Source organism: Glandiceps talaboti, chromosome 13, assembly GCF_964340395.1.
Source record: "Glandiceps talaboti chromosome 13, keGlaTala1.1, whole genome shotgun sequence".
Classification (NCBI taxonomy): Eukaryota; Metazoa; Hemichordata; class Enteropneusta; family Spengelidae; genus Glandiceps; species Glandiceps talaboti.
Window position 1 is genome coordinate 22,495,870 of NC_135561.1, and position 21,944 is coordinate 22,517,813.

Genomic DNA, 21,944 nt, shown 5'->3' on the forward strand with positions numbered 1-21,944 from the left:
ACTTGGAGAGAAATGGTGAGTTAGGTGAAAGGTTGATACTATCTAGGGCTAATGAACTCACCTGACTTGGAGAGAAATGGTGAGTTAGGTGAATGGTTGATACTAGCTAAGGCTAATGAACTCACCTGACTTGGAATGAATGGTGAGTTAGGTGAATGGTGAGTTAGGTGAATGGTTGATACTATCTAGGGCTAATAAACTCACCTGACTTGGAGAGAATGGTGAGTTAGGTGAAAGGTTGATACTATCTAGGGCTAATGAACTCGCCTGACTTGGAGAGAAATGGTGAGTTAGGTGAATGGTTGATACTAGCTAAGGCTAATGAACTCACCTGACTTGGAGAGAATGGCGAGTTAGGTGAATGGTTGATACTATCTAGGACTAATAAACTCACCTGACTTGGAATGAATGGTGAGTTAGGTGAATGGTTGATTCTTGGGCTGTTCATACTTCTCCACGTGTCTGCTGAACCAGCTGACTTCACCATATCAGCATAATATCGTGGACTCCGAGATGAAGGTTCAGGAGATGACTGAGGTTTGACTACAGCCATTGGTTTCTGCATGCCACTTTGTTGGTAACTTTCCTTCCTGACACCAAATGAAATGTTCATCATTGCTGATGCTGGCAGGTGGTAACCCTTCTTACTACCACTTTTAGTGAAAGCACCTTCAAATTCACTGTCAAATATTACATCATAAAGAACATCTGCTGGTCGGTCAGCTGTTTACAATATACAAACAGTATCATATTAACGTGGTTCATGTGACGGTATTTTGGTGTATAGTATAAACTATGATGAATGTCTTTATGTCTGTGTACACATACAATTTTCTGTGGAAATGTCTCAAGACCTATTTATTAAACAGGAGATTTTGTCTTTGCTTGTAAATATTATTAAATGATATATCAAGATCAGTGAGACTGATTACAAGTACCAGGTATTCTGGTTGAGATAGAACACACAAACATCCTTTACACAGTGTCTGCTCTATTTTGTTAATGACAAATATAAACAAAATAGCAATATAACAAAATACAAAATCCTTGATACACTGTGTGATAGATTTGCAAGCTAAGATGAAATCTCCTGTAATGGGGTTGAATTAATTGATGGTGTTTGTGGTGTATGTACAGTATAAGCAACAGTGAATTTAAAACTTTGATGCTGTATACACACATACAGTGACTCCTACTTATAAAACATCTTATGAATTTAGTATACACAATACACAGACAGCAATGTATACATTTACTATACACAATACACAGACAGCAATGTATACATTTACTATACACAATACACAGACAGCAATGTATACAAATGATTATTCAGTGAATATTTCCTGAGTTTAATTAAACTGGAAATAAGGTTATGGCAACTCACTTGCTGACACAGACTGATCAAAAGGGACATGCAGTACAATTGATACAAAACTTAAAGAGTATCAATTGTACTCTAAGTTCATTTCATCTTGCGTGCGTCAAAATCGCTGTAAGGATATTTAATTCTTACTAAAAATGGAATCAAAAGAGGCAACGCTATTTTTCTGGCCTAGAACAAATGACAGTCAGAAACTTTACTGACATACACGGAGAGAGATGCATGTTGTTCTAAAATAACCATATGGCCAAGTAACCCAGCTGGCCAGGGAGTGATGTACAATAAATCAGTGGGTTTTTTTTAAGGCCGGTAAGCCGGTAAATGTTACCTGGGTTCCCAACGAGTGTGGCCACGAAACATTGGAAAACTTATAAAATGCTTTGAAAATGGTGTTTTAACAAATAAAATGCAAGTTAACTTCATAAAATACCTTCAGCATGATGATAATATTTTGGGAAAAACCATGCATAGTCTGATTGTTTTGCTTTCCGCCATAGTAAGCTTACTGTGAGTCGATTATTTTTATTTTGACAAATAATGACCCTGTCACAATGAACTTAAAAAGAGGCAACACTAATGTTGCAATTTTCGTTGTCATTGTTGTGTCTACCTGGAAAATTACTGCACTGGTTCATACGGACACAGCAGTGCACTCAAAACGTCAAAAAACTCACTGTCACACATGTCTACAGTCTAGCCATAGTTCTCTTCAACATGTTCAGATTTTTTTTTACAAAAACAAAAATCACAGTCGGAGATGATACAGCACCACGGTAGGGTTTCAGTGAGCAAAGGTTGTTTTTTGAAAGAAAATGAAACCACTTTGACTCTGTGTGGATGGTAATGAAAATCAAAAGAAAATGAAATAAAGCGAGTATATATTTTCAAGTAGGACAGTTATCAGTCACAGACAAAACTTTCTGCTTTATATAGACGACTTCGCTAGGATTTTGAAAGGTCAAAGATTGTACTGTGACGACACTTGCAACGTCTGAACTATTTAACTCAAGGGAAGAGACAGAGGGGAACTTAGCGTTCAATACTGAAGTAGCCATGGAAAATCTTACTTTCGTATTTTTTCTTAAAAGAAGCAAGTCATAGACATAACTTAAATTGAAAACCATAGATATCGATGTTGGAGCACATGTACGGTGAGTGACCTTACGTCACCCATACTTATCAACATGTAAACTAACATCATATTCTTTCACTGTAACAACTACAACAACAACAACAACAACAACAACAACAACTACAACTACTACTACTACTACAAGTAGTAGTAGTAGTACTAGTAGTAGTAGTAGTAGTAGTAGTAGTAGTAGTAGTAGTAGTAGTAGTAGTAGTAGTAGTAGTAGTAGTAGTAGTAGTAGTAGTAGTAGTAGTAGTAGTAGTAGTAGTAGTACTAGTAGTAGTAGTAGTAGTAGTAGTAGTAGTAGTAGTAGTAGTAGTAGTACTAGTAGTAGTAGTACTAGTAGTAGTAGTAGTAGTAGTACTAGTAGTAGTAGACTATTATGTAGACAGGCGGTAGCAGAGCTCTTCGAGGAAATCAATGATGTGATTTGTTTTTTGACGTCCGAATATGAACATATCCTGTTGGACGTCCTCAATGTACAAATAAATTTAATTTGCAATCCATGTCTGGAGTGGGACCTTATTTCAGGTGCATATTGACTGACTGACACCATCCATCCATCCATCCATCCATCCATCCATCATCTATCCATCCATAGAGTGACGTTTTCTTGTACATTAGACAAGAATTATTTTTAGATATTGTGTTATTGTCAGCGTTATTTTTCAAAAATAATCAAATGTATTTTTGTGATGTCATTCTGACAGTGTTATTCGTTTAAATATTTTTGTTTAGTGTGACATAGACGAAAATTCGAACATTCCTATTCCAACCTAGAAAAGAATACATTTTTTCATACCTAATCAGCCCACACAAAACCCAACCCTTTCCAGGACATCATTTATGGCTGAATCGACCTATAAACATTATGTTTGTGTAACTGTTAATGAAAACAAGGCTGTCGTGTCACTGGATTCCTGTGACATTGACCTGTTAAGGCTCTTAGTACCACAAGCTTGGAACACATAGTAATAGACTTGACACAGTGTAGAGAACGATCAAATTTTATTACATTACGTCCACCCATTTGGTTGAAACTAAGTCATTCGTCATCTAGTAATTAGTATTCAGTTCTTATCCTAAATTGCACAGATCTGTTTGTGGTGTTAGACTTCATAAGGCTGAGCAGCGAAGATGGCTATGCAAATTCGCATCTACAGGGAGGTTTTCGAATTGAAATTGATACCTGTGTCGGCTGGTTTAATGCTCGACACGACATCCACTTGTTGAAGAAAATACATTACGGTGAAATCAGACAGGTCTTGTAGCAAGAGGATGCTATTTTCACAAGCATAGAACTTTTTGAAGATGGAAAACTTATGAAAAATATTATTAAACCAGTATTCTGACCTCGTTTATTATACCTTAGGTGTGATTACGTGGACGGTTTTCTATCGATGTATTGTGCCACATCATGTGCCCAGATATTAACGAAGACATTGTTCACTTCCCTGTGATCTCTCTTTGATTCGAACCTAGTGGCACAAATGATGCAATAATGTAGTGATAAAAAGTGCCCCCTAACAGCTCAAGAAAGTGAAACATTGTTCATGTTCTGATTTTTGATGAGTTTCAAAAAACGAATGTTAAAAAATCGATATCAACATCCAACAAAAAATTCAAAATTACATGTATTTCTAAATGTTGATTGGTACATATTCATGATTTGAAATTACTTCAAAAAAAGAATCATATCATCTCTGGATAGATATTGATTTCACTCAGGCATCGTTAGTCACACACCATGTACACGTAAACACAGACAGTCACGGCCCACCCATCCATGAGCAGTGGACTTGCCCACATTGAGACTACATGTTATTACATTGCGTCATGTGTTGTTAGCTAGTGAAGCCCTTTCCGACCCGATCTCTGCAAGTTCGATGGGTACGAAAATATTGCACATCACTTTCATTTCGATTAGAATTCAATACTTGGGAATTAGAATGTATCATTTTGTTCATTTTAGTGACATTTTATTTAGTGTCACGTAAGTAGTGTCAGTGAACAACACAAGATGAGATGTCATATGTTTGACATGGCCTCTAAACTAAAGTGTCATAGATGGTGGTATTGCTAACGTTTATTTCAGCACTCACAGCAAGTTGAACGATCGACTGATGTTGATTCAATCCTTCTATTAATGTGAAAATCAAAAGTTCGATCACCTGAAATAATTATTCAGCAATAGTTTAGAAATTCAAAATAGATTTGTAGATGTTTTCACGTGACATTTGAAACATGTGAAAGCCACAGCCGCCATCAATGTGTTCATCACTGTCTTGGTGTGACAGTCAAAATCGACGTGCATAAATTACGGAAACGTGCAAATAAAAATGACTCGACAGAAACAACCTGAAGGCTGAAAAGCATGAGAACTGGTAAATACAATTTCCAGTTGAAACTATGTTTTGCAGAGACAGTAACATGTTTTACAATTTGAAATGCAATTAGAGTTTGTTATGTTTATCGATGTCATGGTATATGATACCTTGGAGTAATTATACAGACAGTATAATTACTCCAAGATGATACATACATGTTGGACAAGTCATTGGAAGGTTACTGAAGTCAAGCCAAGTCGATTTGAACAGTCGTAAACAAAGTTGTAGTGGTCATTTCCACCCATACTGAACGTAGACGCTCAGAGCGACAACCCACGCTATACTGTGACACAAGTTACACAATGGTTTCCTTTCAGCGTTTGCGTTCGTGAATGTGAACTGCATTCAACAGTTTTCTGTAAAGACCAGCAGCGTTTGCTAGCTGTCGGTCCTTATGACCAGTAGTCATTTCCCCTTAATTTTACACACTGACACACAGACACACAGACACACACACACAGACAGACAGATACAGACACAGATAGATAGACACACACACAGTGTAAAGGTCTATTCCTACCTGTTATTATACCAACAACTACTCCTTTGAGACCAAGGGGTACACTGTAGCCTTCCCTAATATTGATGACACGATCAAATAATTCATAGTCAGCATTAGAATCAGGCATAGAATGACCTTGTTGGTTCAAGGGCTGCAAAAAATAGACATAATATTAGCTGACAAGATCATATAGCACACTCAGCTTATTTGTAATTCAAATCTGACAAATACAGTGTTTATTTCCCTACTTCCCAAAGAAGATAGTTTATACTTTCCATAGCTATCCAGATTATAACTAAAATACTTTCCAAACAATTCTTCATAGAAGACATAAGCACCCCATTCAAATGTCACTGAATAGAGTTGGTCATTATTTAAAAGAAATTGGTGGCAACAAATAAATACTACAAAGTGTCTGAATTGCTGAATTTCAGAGCATGGAGATCCAGGTCTAGGTCAAAGGTCACCACACAGTAACTAAGAGCAACTCTTACCCTGAACAGTAAAACACAGTAACTAAGCAACACTTACCCTGAACAGTAAAATGCAATAACTAAGCAACACTTACCCTGAACAGTAAAACACAGTAACTAAGCAACACTTACCCTGAACAGTAAAACACAGTAACTAAGCAACACTTACCCTGAACAGTAAAACACAGTACCTAAGCAACACTTACCCTGAACAGTAAAACACAGTAACTAAGCAACACTTACCCTGAACAGTAAAACCCAGTAACTAAGCAACACTTACCCTGAACTATAAAACACAGTAACTAAGCAACACTTACCCTGAACAGTAAAACCCAGTAACTAAGCAACACTTACCCTGAACTATAAAATGCAATAACTAAGCAACACTTACCCTGAACAGTAAAACGCAATAACTAAGCAACACTTACCCTGAACAGTAAAACACAGTAACTAAGCAACACTTACCCTGAACAGTAAAACACAGTAACTAAGCAACACTTACCCTGAACAGTAAAACGCAATAACTAAGCAACACTTACCCTGAACAGTAAACACAGTAACTAAGCAACACTTACCCTGAACAGTAAAACACAGTAACTAAGCAACACTTACCCTGAACAGTAGATATGGTTTAACACTCATCTTCAACTTTCTCTTTTGTTTACATTCCTATCAAAAACAGAGACAAATATAAACAAGTCATTGAGAATGACATAGTCCCCGCTATGATTGGGTTTTAAGGAATTATCACTACTCTGATCACGCAACAACAATTGTGAACCTAAATCAAACAGACTTAGATATGTTGTGTCTGCTTGTTGGACATGGAACATGCCTACAACAATAAAGGATTGGTCGGGTATGGGGGATCATATCACAATGAAAATGGATATGCACATGTGTGTCATAGAACACTGTCCTAATACCAACTTTGAATGTGATCTGTTCAAGCATGTCTGAGTTATGGCTTTGGACATGGAAAAATCGCAAACAAAATGGCTGCCAGGCAGCCATATTGGATCGTATCACAACAACAATGAATTTGCACATGTATGTCATAGAACACTGTCCTAATACCAACTTTGAATGAGATCTTTTCAAGCATGTCTGAGTTATGGCTTTAGACAGGGAAAATTTGCAAACAAAATGGCTGCTAGGCGGCCATATTGGATCATATCATGAAACAAATTGACGTGCATATGTATGCCATTGTATGCTGCCCCTGTACAAAGTTTGAACAGACAGACGGACGGACGCACGGACAGACGGAACCTAATCCATAAGTCCCCGTCCTGGACTTCGTCCGGCAGGGACTAATAAAACAGATGACTTGCATTCGTGTGTGTGTGTGTGTGTGTGTGTGTGTGTGTGTGTGTGTGTGTGTGTGTGTGTGTGTGTGTGTGTGTGTGTGTGTGTGTGTGTGTGTGTCTGTGTGTGTGTGTGTCTGTGTCTGTGTACATTACTTGTCCTAAGTGCAGGAGGATGAGTATAGTAATTAATGAATGATGTGGTTTCATTTCCCAATATAGGATAGTTGTCAGAATTTGTACAAGGCTCATTGATAAGTTGTACAAGACTCATTGATAAGTTTATAGATATCTTGGACTTTTCTTTTCAAGTGGGGACAGTTGGTATAAAGCACAGAAGTCTTTGTCCGATCAAGCGTGTAAGGCTTTGATTAATTTGAAATCATCTTTAAGTAGATTTGGAGAAATACCGATCAATGTTTTAATGAAAGTGTTTGATACAAAAATCCTTCCCATCCTTCTATACGGAAGTGAAATTTGGGGCTTTCACAAAGCTGTAGATATTGAGCGAGTGCAATTCAAATTTTGCCGTTATGTGTTGCGTCTTTACAGTAACACATCCAATCTCATTGTTACTGGGGAACTTGGGCGTTTTTCTCTCAAGGTTAATATGTTTGTAAGGATAATTAAGTATTGGTTGCATATATTAAATATGGACGATTCTAGGTATGTTCATCATTGTTACCTGTATCAAGTCAATATGGCTGAAAATGGACGGAACTGTTGGGCACTGCACGTCAAAAATCTATTATTTTCGTATGGATTTGGGGAGGTATGGATTATGCAAGGAGTGGGAGATGAACGTTTATTTTTAAATCTCTTCAAGCAGAGATGTCGTGATATAGATGGTCAGGGTTGGGTCAATGGCTTGTCAGAAAGTCCAAAACTAGACACATACAAACATTTCAAATCTCTTCTGCAATATGAAAGTTATCTGTCAAATATCGATAAGATGATATTTCGAACAACTCTTTGTAGATTTAGAGCTTCTAATCATAATTTAGCGATAGAAAAGGGAAGGAGAGACGGTGTACCTAGAGATAGAAGAATATGTATTTTTTGTAACATTGGTAATTTCATTGAAGATGAATTTCATTTTTGTTTAATATGCCCTGTATATCAACAATTGAGAGAATTGTATATTCCACAATATTTCTTTCAGCCTCCTTCGCAATTTAAATTTTATTCTTTGATGAGAACAAATCATGTTCATACTCAGAATAATTTAGCAAAGTTTGTATTTTTTGCTTTCCGTTTACGCCAAAGTATGATAGACTAATTTTGGTTGTATTTGCTATTATTATTATGTGGATTTGTATGTACCATTGCTGAATGTCACAACAAACCTCTACACTAGCAGTTTTTTGTATACACTGATTTCTGTACGTTAGGCCGGTGGCCACGGTACTTTGAATAAAGCATATAAGTTGTACAAGACTCATTGGTAAGTTGTACAAGACTCATTGATAAGTTGTACAAGACTCATTGATAAGTTGTACAAGACTCATTGATAAGTTGTACAAGACTCATTGGTAAGTTGTACAAGACTCATTGATAAGTTGTACAAGACTCACTGATAAGTTGTACAAGACTCACTGATAAGTTGTACAAGACTCATTGATAAGTTGTACAAGACTCATTGGTAAGTTGTACAAGACTCACTGATAAGTTGTACAAGACTCATTGGTAAGTTGTACAAGACTCATTGGTAAGTTGTACAAGACTCACTGATAAGTTGTACAAGACTCATTGGTAAGTTGTACAAGACCCATTGATAAGTTATACAAGACTCACTGATAAGTTGTACAAGACTCACTGATAAGTTGTACAAGACTCACTGATAAGTTGTACAAGACTCACTGATAAGTTGTACAAGACTCATTGATAAGTTGTACAAGACTCATTGATAAGTTGTACAAGACTCACTGATAAGTTGTACAAGACTCACTGATAAGTTGTACAAGACTCACTGATAAGTTGTACAAGACTCACTGATAAGTTGTACAAGACTCACTGATAAGTTGTACAAGACTCATTGATAAGTTGTACAAGACTCACTGATAAGTTGTACAAGACTCACTGATAAGTTGTACAAGACTCACTGATAAGTTGTACAAGACTCACTGATAAGTTGTACAAGACTCATTGATAAGTTGTACAAGACTCATTGATAAGTTGTACAAGACTCATTGATAAGTTGTACAAGACTCACTGATAAGTTGTACAAGACTCATTGGTAAGTTGTACAAGACCCATTGATAAGTTATACAAGACTCACTGATAAGTTGTACAAGACTCACTGATAAGTTGTACAAGACGCATTGATAAGTTGTACAAGACTCATTGATAAGTTGTACAAGACTCATTGATAAGTTGTACAAGACTCACTGATAAGTTGTACAAGACTCATTGGTAAGTTGTACAAGACCCATTGATAAGTTATACAAGACTCACTGATAAGTTGTACAAGACTCACTGATAAGTTGTACAAGACTCATTGATAAGTTGTACAAGACTCACTGATAAGTTGTACAAGACTCACTGATAAGTTGTACAAGACTCATTGATAAGTTGTACAAGACTCATTGATAAGTTGTACAAGACTCATTGATAAGTTGTACAAGACTCACTGATAAGTTGTACAAGACTCACTGATAAGTTGTACAAGACTCATTGATAAGTTGTACAAGACTCATTGATAAGTTGTACAAGACTCACTGATAAGTTGTACAAGACTCATTGATAAGTTGTACAAGACTCACTGATAAGTTGTACAAGACTCTGATAAGTTGTACAAGACTCATTGATAAGTTGTACAAGACTCATTGGTAAGTTGTACAAGACTCACTGATAAGTTGTACAAGACTCATTGATAAGTTGTACAAGACTCATTGGTAAGTTGTACAAGACTCACTGATAAGTTGTACAAGACTCATTGATAAGTTGTACAAGACTCATTGGTAAGTTGTACAAGACTCACTGATAAGTTGTACAAGACTCATTGATAAGTTGTACAAGACTCATTGATAAGTTGTACAAGACTCATTGGTAAGTTGTACAAGACTCACTGATAAGTTGTACAAGACTCATTGATAAGTTGTACAAGACTCATTGATAAGTTGTACAAGACTCACTGATAAGTTGTACAAGACTCATTGGTAAGTTGTACAAGACTCATTGGTAAGTTGTACAAGACTCACTGATAAGTTGTACAAGACTCACTGATAAGTTGTACAAGACTCATTGATAAGTTGTACAAGACTCACTGATAAGTTGTACAAGACTCATTGATAAGTTGTACAAGACTCATTGATAAGTTGTATAAGACTCATTGATAAGCTGTACAAGACTCACTGATAAGTTGTACAAGACTCATTGATAAGCTGTACAAGACTCACTGATAAGTTGTACAAGACTCACTGATAAGTTGTATAAGACTCATTGATAAGTTGTACAAGACTCATTGATAAGTTGTACAAGACTCATTGGTAAGTTGTACAAGACTCATTGATAAGTTGTACAAGACTCACTGATAAGTTGTACAAGACTCACTGATAAGTTGTACAAGATTCACTGATAAGTTGTACAAGACTCATTGATAAGTTGTACAAGACTCATTGATAAGTTGTACAAGACTCATTGGTAAGTTGTACAAGACTCATTGATAAGTTGTACAAGACTCACTGATAAGTTGTACAAGACTCATTGATAAGTTGTACAAGACTCACTGATAAGTTGTACAAGACTCATTGATAAGTTGTACAAGACTCATTGATAAGTTGTACAAGATTCACTGATAAGTTGTACAAGATTCACTGATAAGTTGTACAAGACTCATTGATAAGTTGTACAAGACTCATTGATAAGTTGTACAAGACTCATTGGTAAGTTGTACAAGACTCATTGATAAGTTGTACAAGACTCACTGATAAGTTGTACAAGACTCACTGATAAGTTGTACAAGACTCATTGATAAGTTGTACAAGACTCACTGATAAGTTGTACAAGACTCATTGATAAGTTGTACAAGACTCACTGATAAGTTGTACAAGACTCACTGATAAGTTGTACAAGACTCACTGATAAGTTGTACAAGACTCACTGATAAGTTGTACAAGACTCACTGATAAGTTGTACAAGACTCACTGATAAGTTGTACAAGACTCATTGATAAGTTGTACAAGACTCACTGATAAGTTGTACAAGACTCACTGATAAGTTGTACAAGACTCACTGATAAGTTGTACAAGACTCACTGATAAGTTGTACAAGACTCACTGATAAGTTGTACAAGACTCACTGATAAGTTGTACAAGACTCACTGATAAGTTGTACAAGACTCACTGATAAGTTGTACAAGACTCACTGATAAGTTGTACAAGACTCACTGATAAGTTGTACAAGACTCACTGATAAGTTGTACAAGACTCATTGATAAGTTGTACAAGACTCACTGATAAGTTGTACAAGACTCATTGGTAAGTTGTACAAGACTCATTGATAAGTTGTACAAGATTCACTGATAAGTTGTACAAGACTCACTGATAAGTTGTACAAGACTCACTGATAAGTTGTACAAGACTCATTGATAAGCAGTACAAGACTCACTGATAAGTTGTACAAGACTCATTGATAAGTTGTACAAGACTCATTGATAAGCTGTACAAGACTCACTGATAAGTTGTATAAGACTCATTGATAAGCTGTACAAGACTCACTGATAAGTTGTACAAAACTCACTGATACGTTGTACAAGACTCATTGATAAGTTGTACAAGACTCACTGATAAGTTGTACAAGACTCACTGATAAGTTGTACAAGACTCATTGATAAGCAGTACAAGACTCACTGATAAGTTGTATAAGACTCATTGATAAGTTGTACAAGACTCACTGATAAGTTGTACAAGACTCATTGATAAGTTGTACAAGACTCATTGATAAGTTGTATAAGACTCACTGATAAGCTGTACAAGACTCACTGATAAGTTGTACAAGACTCACTGATAAGTTGTACAAGACTCATTGATAAGTTGTACAAGACTCACTGATAAGTTGTACAAGACTCACTGATAAGTTGTACAAGACTCATTGATAAGTTGTACAAGACTCACTGATAAGCTGTACAAGACTCACTGATAAGTTGTACAAGACTCATTGATAAGTTGTACAAGACTCACTGATAAGTTGTACAAGACTCACTGATAAGTTGTATAAGACTCATTGATAAGTTGTACAAGACTCACTGATAAGCTGTACAAGACTCACTGATAAGTTGTACAAGACTCACTGATAAGTTGTATAAGACTCATTGATAAGTTGTACAAGACTCACTGATAAGTTGTACAAGACTCATTGATAAGTTGTACAAGACTCATTGATAAGTTGTATAAGACTCACTGATAAGCTGTACAAGACTCATTGATAAGTTGTACAAGACTCACTGATAAGTTGTACAAGACTCACTGATAAGTTGTACAAGACTCATTGATAAGTTGTACAAGACTCATTGATAAGTTGTACAAGACTCATTGGTAAGTTGTACAAGACTCATTGGTAAGTTGTACAAGACTCATTGATAAGTTGTACAAGACTCATTGATAAGTTGTACAAGATTCACTGATAAGTTGTACAAGACTCACTGATAAGTTGTACAAGACTCATTGATAAGTTGTACAAGACTCATTGATAAGCAGTACAAGACTCACTGATAAGTTGTATAAGACTCATTGATAAGTTGTACAAGACTCACTGATAAGTTGTACAAGACTCATTGATAAGTTGTACAAGACTCATTGATAAGTTGTATAAGACTCACTGATAAGCTGTACAAGACTCACTGATAAGTTGTACAAGACTCACTGATAAGTTGTACAAGACTCATTGATAAGTTGTACAAGACTCACTGATAAGTTGTACAAGATTCACCGATAAGTTGTACAAGACTCATTGGTAAGTTGTACAAGACTCACTGATAAGTTGTACAAGACTCACTGATAAGTTGTACAAGACTCATTGATAAGTTGTACAAGACTCACTGATAAGTTGTACAAGACTCATTGATAAGTTGTACAAGACTCACTGATAAGTTGTACAAGACTCATTGGTAAGTTGTACAAGACTCATTGATAAGTTGTACAAGACTCATTGGTAAGTTGTACAAGACTCATTGATAAGTTGTACAAGATTCACTGATAAGTTGTACAAGACTCACTGATAAGTTATACAAGACTCACTGATAAGTTGTACAAGACTCACTGATAAGTTGTACAAGACTCATTGGTAAGTTGTACAAGACTCATTGATAAGTTGTACAAGATTCACTGATAAGTTGTACAAGACTCACTGATAAGTTGTACAAGACTCACTGATAAGTTGTACAAGACTCACTGATAAGTTGTACAAGACTCATTGATAAGTTGTACAAGACTCATTGATAAGTTGTACAAGACTCACTGATAAGTTGTACAAGACTCACTGATAAGTTGTACAAGACTCACTGATAAGTTGTACAAGACTCACTGATAAGTTGTACAAGACTCACTGATAAGTTGTACAAGACTCACTGATAAGTTGTATAAGACTCACTGATAAGTTGTACAAGACTCACTGATAAGTTGTACAAGATTCACTGATAAGTTGTACAAGACTCATTGATAAGTTGTACAAGACTCATTGATAAGTTGTACAAGACTCATTGATAAGTTGTACAAGACTCACTGATAAGTTGTACAAGACTCATTGGTAAGTTGTACAAGACCCATTGATAAGTTATACAAGACTCACTGATAAGTTGTACAAGACTCACTGATAAGTTGTACAAGACTCACTGATAAGTTGTACAAGACTCACTGATAAGTTGTACAAGACTCACTGATAAGTTGTACAAGACTCACTGATAAGTTGTACAAGACTCATTGATAAGTTGTACAAGACTCATTGATAAGTTGTACAAGACTCACTGATAAGTTGTACAAGACTCACTGATAAGTTGTATAAGACTCATTGATAAGTTGTACAAGACTCACTGATAAGTTGTACAAGACTCACTGATAAGTTGTACAAGACTCATTGATAAGTTGTACAAGACTCATTGATAAGTTGTACAAGACTCACTGATAAGTTGTACAAGACTCATTGATAAGTTGTACAAGACTCATTGATAAGTTGTACAAGACTCACTGATAAGTTGTACAAGACTCTGATAAGTTGTACAAGACTCATTGATAAGTTGTACAAGACTCATTGGTAAGTTGTACAAGACTCACTGATAAGTTGTACAAGACTCATTGATAAGTTGTACAAGACTCATTGGTAAGTTGTACAAGACTCACTGATAAGTTGTACAAGACTCATTGATAAGTTGTACAAGACTCATTGGTAAGTTGTACAAGACTCACTGATAAGTTGTACAAGACTCATTGATAAGTTGTACAAGACTCATTGATAAGTTGTACAAGACTCATTGGTAAGTTGTACAAGACTCACTGATAAGTTGTACAAGACTCATTGATAAGTTGTACAAGACTCATTGATAAGTTGTACAAGACTCACTGATAAGTTGTACAAGACTCATTGGTAAGTTGTACAAGACTCATTGGTAAGTTGTACAAGACTCACTGATAAGTTGTACAAGACTCACTGATAAGTTGTACAAGACTCATTGATAAGTTGTACAAGACTCACTGATAAGTTGTACAAGACTCATTGATAAGTTGTACAAGACTCATTGATAAGTTGTATAAGACTCATTGATAAGCTGTACAAGACTCACTGATAAGTTGTACAAGACTCATTGATAAGCTGTACAAGACTCACTGATAAGTTGTACAAGACTCACTGATAAGTTGTATAAGACTCATTGATAAGTTGTACAAGACTCATTGATAAGTTGTACAAGACTCATTGGTAAGTTGTACAAGACTCATTGATAAGTTGTACAAGACTCACTGATAAGTTGTACAAGACTCACTGATAAGTTGTACAAGATTCACTGATAAGTTGTACAAGACTCATTGATAAGTTGTACAAGACTCATTGATAAGTTGTACAAGACTCATTGGTAAGTTGTACAAGACTCATTGATAAGTTGTACAAGACTCACTGATAAGTTGTACAAGACTCATTGATAAGTTGTACAAGACTCACTGATAAGTTGTACAAGACTCATTGATAAGTTGTACAAGACTCATTGATAAGTTGTACAAGATTCACTGATAAGTTGTACAAGATTCACTGATAAGTTGTACAAGACTCATTGATAAGTTGTACAAGACTCATTGATAAGTTGTACAAGACTCATTGGTAAGTTGTACAAGACTCATTGATAAGTTGTACAAGACTCACTGATAAGTTGTACAAGACTCACTGATAAGTTGTACAAGACTCATTGATAAGTTGTACAAGACTCACTGATAAGTTGTACAAGACTCACTGATAAGTTGTACAAGACTCACTGATAAGTTGTACAAGACTCACTGATAAGTTGTACAAGACTCACTGATAAGTTGTACAAGACTCACTGATAAGTTGTACAAGACTCACTGATAAGTTGTACAAGACTCACTGATAAGTTGTACAAGACTCACTGATAAGTTGTACAAGACTCACTGATAAGTTGTACAAGACTCACTGATAAGTTGTACAAGACTCACTGATAAGTTGTACAAGACTCACTGATAAGTTGTACAAGACTCACTGATAAGTTGTACAAGACTCACTGATAAGTTGTACAAGACTCACTGATAAGTTGTACAAGACTCACTGATAAGTTGTACAAGACTCACTGATAAGTTGTACAAGACTCACTGATAAGTTGTACAAGACTCATTGATAAGTTGTACAAGACTCACTGATAAGTTGTACAAGACTCATTGGTAAGTTGTACAAGACTCATTGATAAGTTGTACAAGATTCACTGATAAGTTGTACAAGACTCACTGATAAGTTGTACAAGACTCACTGATAAGTTGTACAAGACTCATTGATAAGCAGTACAAGACTCACTGATAAGTTGTACAAGACTCATTGATAAGTTGTACAAGACTCATTGATAAGCTGTACAAGACTCACTGATAAGTTGTATAAGACTCATTGATAAGCTGTACAAGACTCACTGATAAGTTGTACAAAACTCACTGATAAGTTGTACAAGACTCATTGATAAGTTGTACAAGACTCACTGATAAGTTGTACAAGACTCACTGATAAGTTGTACAAGACTCATTGATAAGCAGTACAAGACTCACTGATAAGTTGTATAAGACTCATTGATAAGTTGTACAAGACTCACTGATAAGTTGTACAAGACTCATTGATAAGTTGTATAAGACTCACTGATAAGCTGTACAAGACTCACTGATAAGTTGTACAAGACTCACTGATAAGTTGTACAAGACTCATTGATAAGTTGTACAAGACTCACTGATAAGCTGTACAAGACTCACTGATAAGTTGTACAAGACTCACTGATAAGTTGTACAAGACTCATTGATAAGTTGTACAAGACTCACTGATAAGCTGTACAAGACTCACTGATAAGTTGTACAAGACTCATTGATAAGTTGTACAAGACTCACTGATAAGTTGTACAAGACTCACTGATAAGTTGTATAAGACTCATTGATAAGTTGTACAAGACTCACTGATAAGCTGTACAAGACTCACTGATAAGTTGTACAAGACTCACTGATAAGTTGTATAAGACTCATTGATAAGTTGTACAAGACTCACTGATAAGTTGTACAAGACTCATTGATAAGTTGTACAAGACTCATTGATAAGTTGTATAAGACTCACTGATAAGCTGTACAAGACTCATTGATAAGTTGTACAAGACTCACTGATAAGTTGTACAAGACTCACTGATAAGTTGTACAAGACTCATTGATAAGTTGTACAAGACTCATTGATAAGTTGTACAAGACTCATTGGTAAGTTGTACAAGACTCATTGGTAAGTTGTACAAGACTCATTGATAAGTTGTACAAGACTCATTGATAAGTTGTACAAGATTCACTGATAAGTTGTACAAGACTCACTGATAAGTTGTACAAGACTCATTGATAAGTTGTACAAGACTCATTGATAAGCAGTACAAGACTCACTGATAAGTTGTATAAGACTCATTGATAAGTTGTACAAGACTCACTGATAAGTTGTACAAGACTCATTGATAAGTTGTACAAGACTCATTGATAAGTTGTATAAGACTCACTGATAAGCTGTACAAGACTCACTGATAAGTTGTACAAGACTCACTGATAAGTTGTACAAGACTCATTGATAAGTTGTACAAGACTCACTGATAAGTTGTACAAGATTCACCGATAAGTTGTACAAGACTCATTGGTAAGTTGTACAAGACTCACTGATAAGTTGTACAAGACTCACTGATAAGTTGTACAAGACTCATTGATAAGTTGTACAAGACTCACTGATAAGTTGTACAAGACTCATTGATAAGTTGTACAAGACTCACTGATAAGTTGTACAAGACTCATTGGTAAGTTGTACAAGACTCATTGATAAGTTGTACAAGACTCATTGGTAAGTTGTACAAGACTCATTGATAAGTTGTACAAGATTCACTGATAAGTTGTACAAGACTCACTGATAAGTTATACAAGACTCACTGATAAGTTGTACAAGACTCACTGATAAGTTGTACAAGACTCATTGGTAAGTTGTACAAGACTCATTGATAAGTTGTACAAGATTCACTGATAAGTTGTACAAGACTCACTGATAAGTTGTACAAGACTCACTGATAAGTTGTACAAGACTCACTGATAAGTTGTACAAGACTCATTGATAAGTTGTACAAGACTCATTGATAAGTTGTACAAGACTCATTGATAAGTTGTACAAGACTCACTGATAAGTTGTACAAGACTCACTGATAAGTTGTACAAGACTCACTGATAAGTTGTACAAGACTCACTGATAAGTTGTACAAGACTCACTGATAAGTTGTACAAGACTCATTGGTAAGTTGTACAAGACTCATTGGTAAGTTGTACAAGACTCATTGATAAGTTGTACAAGATTCACTGATAAGTTGTATAAGACTCACTGATAAGTTGTACAAGACTCACTGATAAGTTGTATAAGACTCACTGATAAGTTGTACAAGACTCACTGATAAGTTGTACAAGATTCACTGATAAGTTGTACAAGACTCACTGATAAGTTGTACAAGATTCACCGATAAGTTGTACAAGACTCATTGGTAAGTTGTACAAGACTCACTGATAAGTTGTACAAGACTCACTGATAAGTTGTACAAGACTCATTGATAAGTTGTACAAGACTCACTGATAAGTTGTACAAGACTCATTGATAAGTTGTACAAGACTCACTGATAAGTTGTACAAGACTCATTGGTAAGTTGTACAAGACTCATTGATAAGTTGTACAAGACTCACTGATAAGCTGTACAAGACTCATTGGTAAGTTGTACAAGACTCATTGGTAAGTTGTACAAGACTCACTGATAAGTTGTACAAGACTCACTGATAAGTTGTACAAGACTCATTGATAAGTTGTACAAGACTCATTGATAAGTTGTACAAGACTCATTGATAAGTTGTACAAGATTCACTGATAAGTTGTACAAGACTCATTGATAAGTTGTACAAAACTCATTGATAAGTTGTACAAGATTCACTGATAAGTTGTACAAAACTCATTGATAAGTTGTACAAGATTCACTGATAAGTTGTACAAGACTCACTGATAAGTTGTACAAGACTCACTGATAAGTTGTACAAGATTCACTGATAAGTTGTACAAGACTCATTGATAAGTTATACAAAACTCATTGATAAGTAACAACCAAGTACAGAAAGTCACACAATAACATATGTACTAGATTTTTTATATAAATAAATCACATTTCATGATAGACTACTACTTCTTTATTTCAAAATTATAGTACAGTACATTTGATTGGAGGCAACTAAAATTATAGTACCGTACATTTGATTGGAGGCAACTAAACAACTACCTCCAAGTGTGTGGCACAGCTATGGGTAGCAAAGTCGCTCCTACATATGTAAATATTCTTATGGGGAAATTAGAAAATCAAATTTTAACCACCTCCACATTCAAACCAAATAACTGGAAGCGATTCATTGATGACATCCGATACTTGTGGCAACATATGGGCTTAACTACTAGAATTCCGCGATTTCTGCAACTCCATCCACCCAACACTATACTTCACAATGGAACACAGTGATAAGGAACTTTCATTCCTAGGAACTCTTATGATACTACAAGATAATAGAATTCACACCATGGTCTACAACAAACCAACAGACAAACCCTTATCATACCTTCAAGTCGATCCCGTGGAGTCAAGCATTACACTATCATCGCATCTGCTCCTAAACTAATGACTCATCTCACATTTGGAACTACAAAGAATCCACAATCTCGAAATCCATAAATAAAGCAAGAAACACTGATCGACAACGCCTTATTCAACCGACTACCGACTCAAAATTCAAACCCAACCGACGTACACCGCTTGTTGTTACCTACAACCCTCCTTTACTACATATGCCCATGATCATAAGGAAACATTGGAGCATATTCCAATCCAACCAGTGACAAGCAGTACATTCAAGGAATTCCTGGTCGTCGCATACTGCCAACCAACGAACCTCAAAAAGCTCCTCCTAAAGCCAGAGTCACCACTACAACGTGAAACTTAGACGCAGTGGGAACAAGTGTGTCATATGACAACTGCAATCAATGCAAATATATGATTTCTCCAACCAACGGCCAAATCACCAATAAAGTGACTAACAAAACATTTCAAATTACTGGAAATATGTCCTGTTATACATGGAATCTAATCGATGCCATCATCTGTAATAAACGCAACAAAATGTACATCATAAACACATCTACCAACATTTATACAGCATAAAGTCTAACAAGGATATTTTAGTGTCAGATCATTTATACAGCATAAAGTCTAACAAGGATATTTTAGTGTCAGATCATTTTAATAGCAATGGACACCATATTAACAACTTTCAATTTACCACACTCTGCAAAATATTTTCAAAGAAAGACAAAATCAGAAAACTTGAACTCAAATTCATTACTGATTTAGACACCCTCTGTCCCAATGGTATAAATAAAAAGGACTGGTAAACTTCCCATCATCCTTAGCACACCACCTGCATTCTTCCATTGTTGCACTGTAGAGAGTATTTTTCACATTTTCTATTACTATCATTACCACCTTACTTCCATCCAGGCACAAGCCATTCCTCGTGGCTCCAACTATGTAAGTTTTTTACTGCCTGTTTTTACCTTCTGATACCCCACCATTTTATTGTTCTGTCATAGGTTTTATATACAGATGAGTTGTTTATTTCATTTATTACATTTTATTCTGCTACTTTCTATTGTTATGGTGTTTTACCCTTTTCCTGGTACTGACCTTTTTGTATCATGCAGTCAATATATTTTATGCCATTGTATCTGAATATGTTTCATCTATGTATACTTTCTTATTTCATTCATTTTTAGATTCCCTGAAGAAGGTCATCTGTGTATGGCCGAAACGTTGAGGTACAACATGTATGTCTGACATACCTGGATAATAAAGCTATTTTCAACCGTAGACAAACAGACTTGTTTTCCTTTCATACCCATCATAAACAATTTACCCATGCTACAATTTATTGTGCTACATTGATGGTATATCAGTATGAGATCAAAGTAGAATATATTACTAGTATGCAGTTGTGTGATTAATACACCAGTTGTAAGACAATTCGTGGGGGAGGTGGTGAGGGAGGGGATGGGGAGAGGAGCAGCTGTCATAATACACTATTACTCAGAGTAAAATAATGATGAAATGTGGTTGTTATGGTTACATACTTACCTTCAACTTCTCTATTTCTTGTACAATAGCTTTGACAACAGTGTCATCCAATGATTTGTAGCCAGACTGTACCTGCTCCACATTGTAACATGCCAATGTTTTTAACCACTCTGTTATTTCTGATGATCTGTTTGAATTTGGTCCAAACACATCTTCCTCATAAAACATGTCATTTTGTGCATTTTTGGCGACATGATCAAACAGTTCTGGAAATCTGCAGAGAGACATCATATCTAGTTACATAATCAAATTTAAAATAGAATAGAAACAGAAAATAGTGCCAATGGCATTGTAGCAAAAATGCAGTTTATGTGTTAATTTCCAAATGTTGAAAGCAAAAACACTGGTTGGGAACCCTGGTAAAATGACTGGGGAACCCCGGTAGATTTTATCTGCTTACCACCCTTAGCAAACACACTGGTAGGGAACCCCAGTAGATTTTATCTGCTTACCAACCCTTAGCAGACACACTGGTAGGGAACCTGATAGATTTTATCTGCTTACCACCCCTTAGCAGACACACTGGTAGGGAACCTGATATATTTTGCCTGCTTACCACCCTTAGCAGACACACTGGTAGGGAACCTGATAGATTTTATCTGCTTACCACCCTTAGCAGACACACTGGTAGGGAACCCCAGTAGATTTTATCTGCTTACCAACCCTTAGCAGACACACTGGTAGGGAACCTGATAGATTTTATCTGCTTACCACCCTTAGCAGACACACTGGTAGGGAACCTGATAGATTTTATCTGCTTACCACCCTTAGCAGACACACTGGTAGGGAACCTGATAGATTTTATTTGCTTACCACCCTTAGCAGACACACTGGTAGGGAACCTGATAGATTT

The 21,944-nt window shown here is 35.9% G+C and overlaps 1 protein-coding gene across 5 annotated transcripts in view; it reads right to left on the reverse strand.

The window, feature by feature from the left end:
- Window positions 1-21,944, reverse strand: part of LOC144444525 (5'-3' exoribonuclease 1-like) — a 122,429-nt gene that overhangs the window by 40,589 nt on the left and 59,896 nt on the right. For all 5 annotated transcript variants that reach the window (XR_013481853.1, XR_013481854.1, XR_013481851.1 and 2 more), the window contains exons 26-29: window positions 21,092-21,305; window positions 6,491-6,547; window positions 5,424-5,556; window positions 395-723 (exon numbers count right to left, since the gene is read on the reverse strand). Coding sequence is in view for 1 of the 5 variants with exons in the window: in XM_078133968.1 (XP_077990094.1) it covers window positions 395-723; window positions 5,424-5,556; window positions 6,491-6,547; window positions 21,092-21,305 (733 nt within the window). In the remaining 4 variants the exon portion in view is untranslated. The remainder of the gene's footprint in view (window positions 1-394; window positions 724-5,423; window positions 5,557-6,490; window positions 6,548-21,091; window positions 21,306-21,944) is intronic.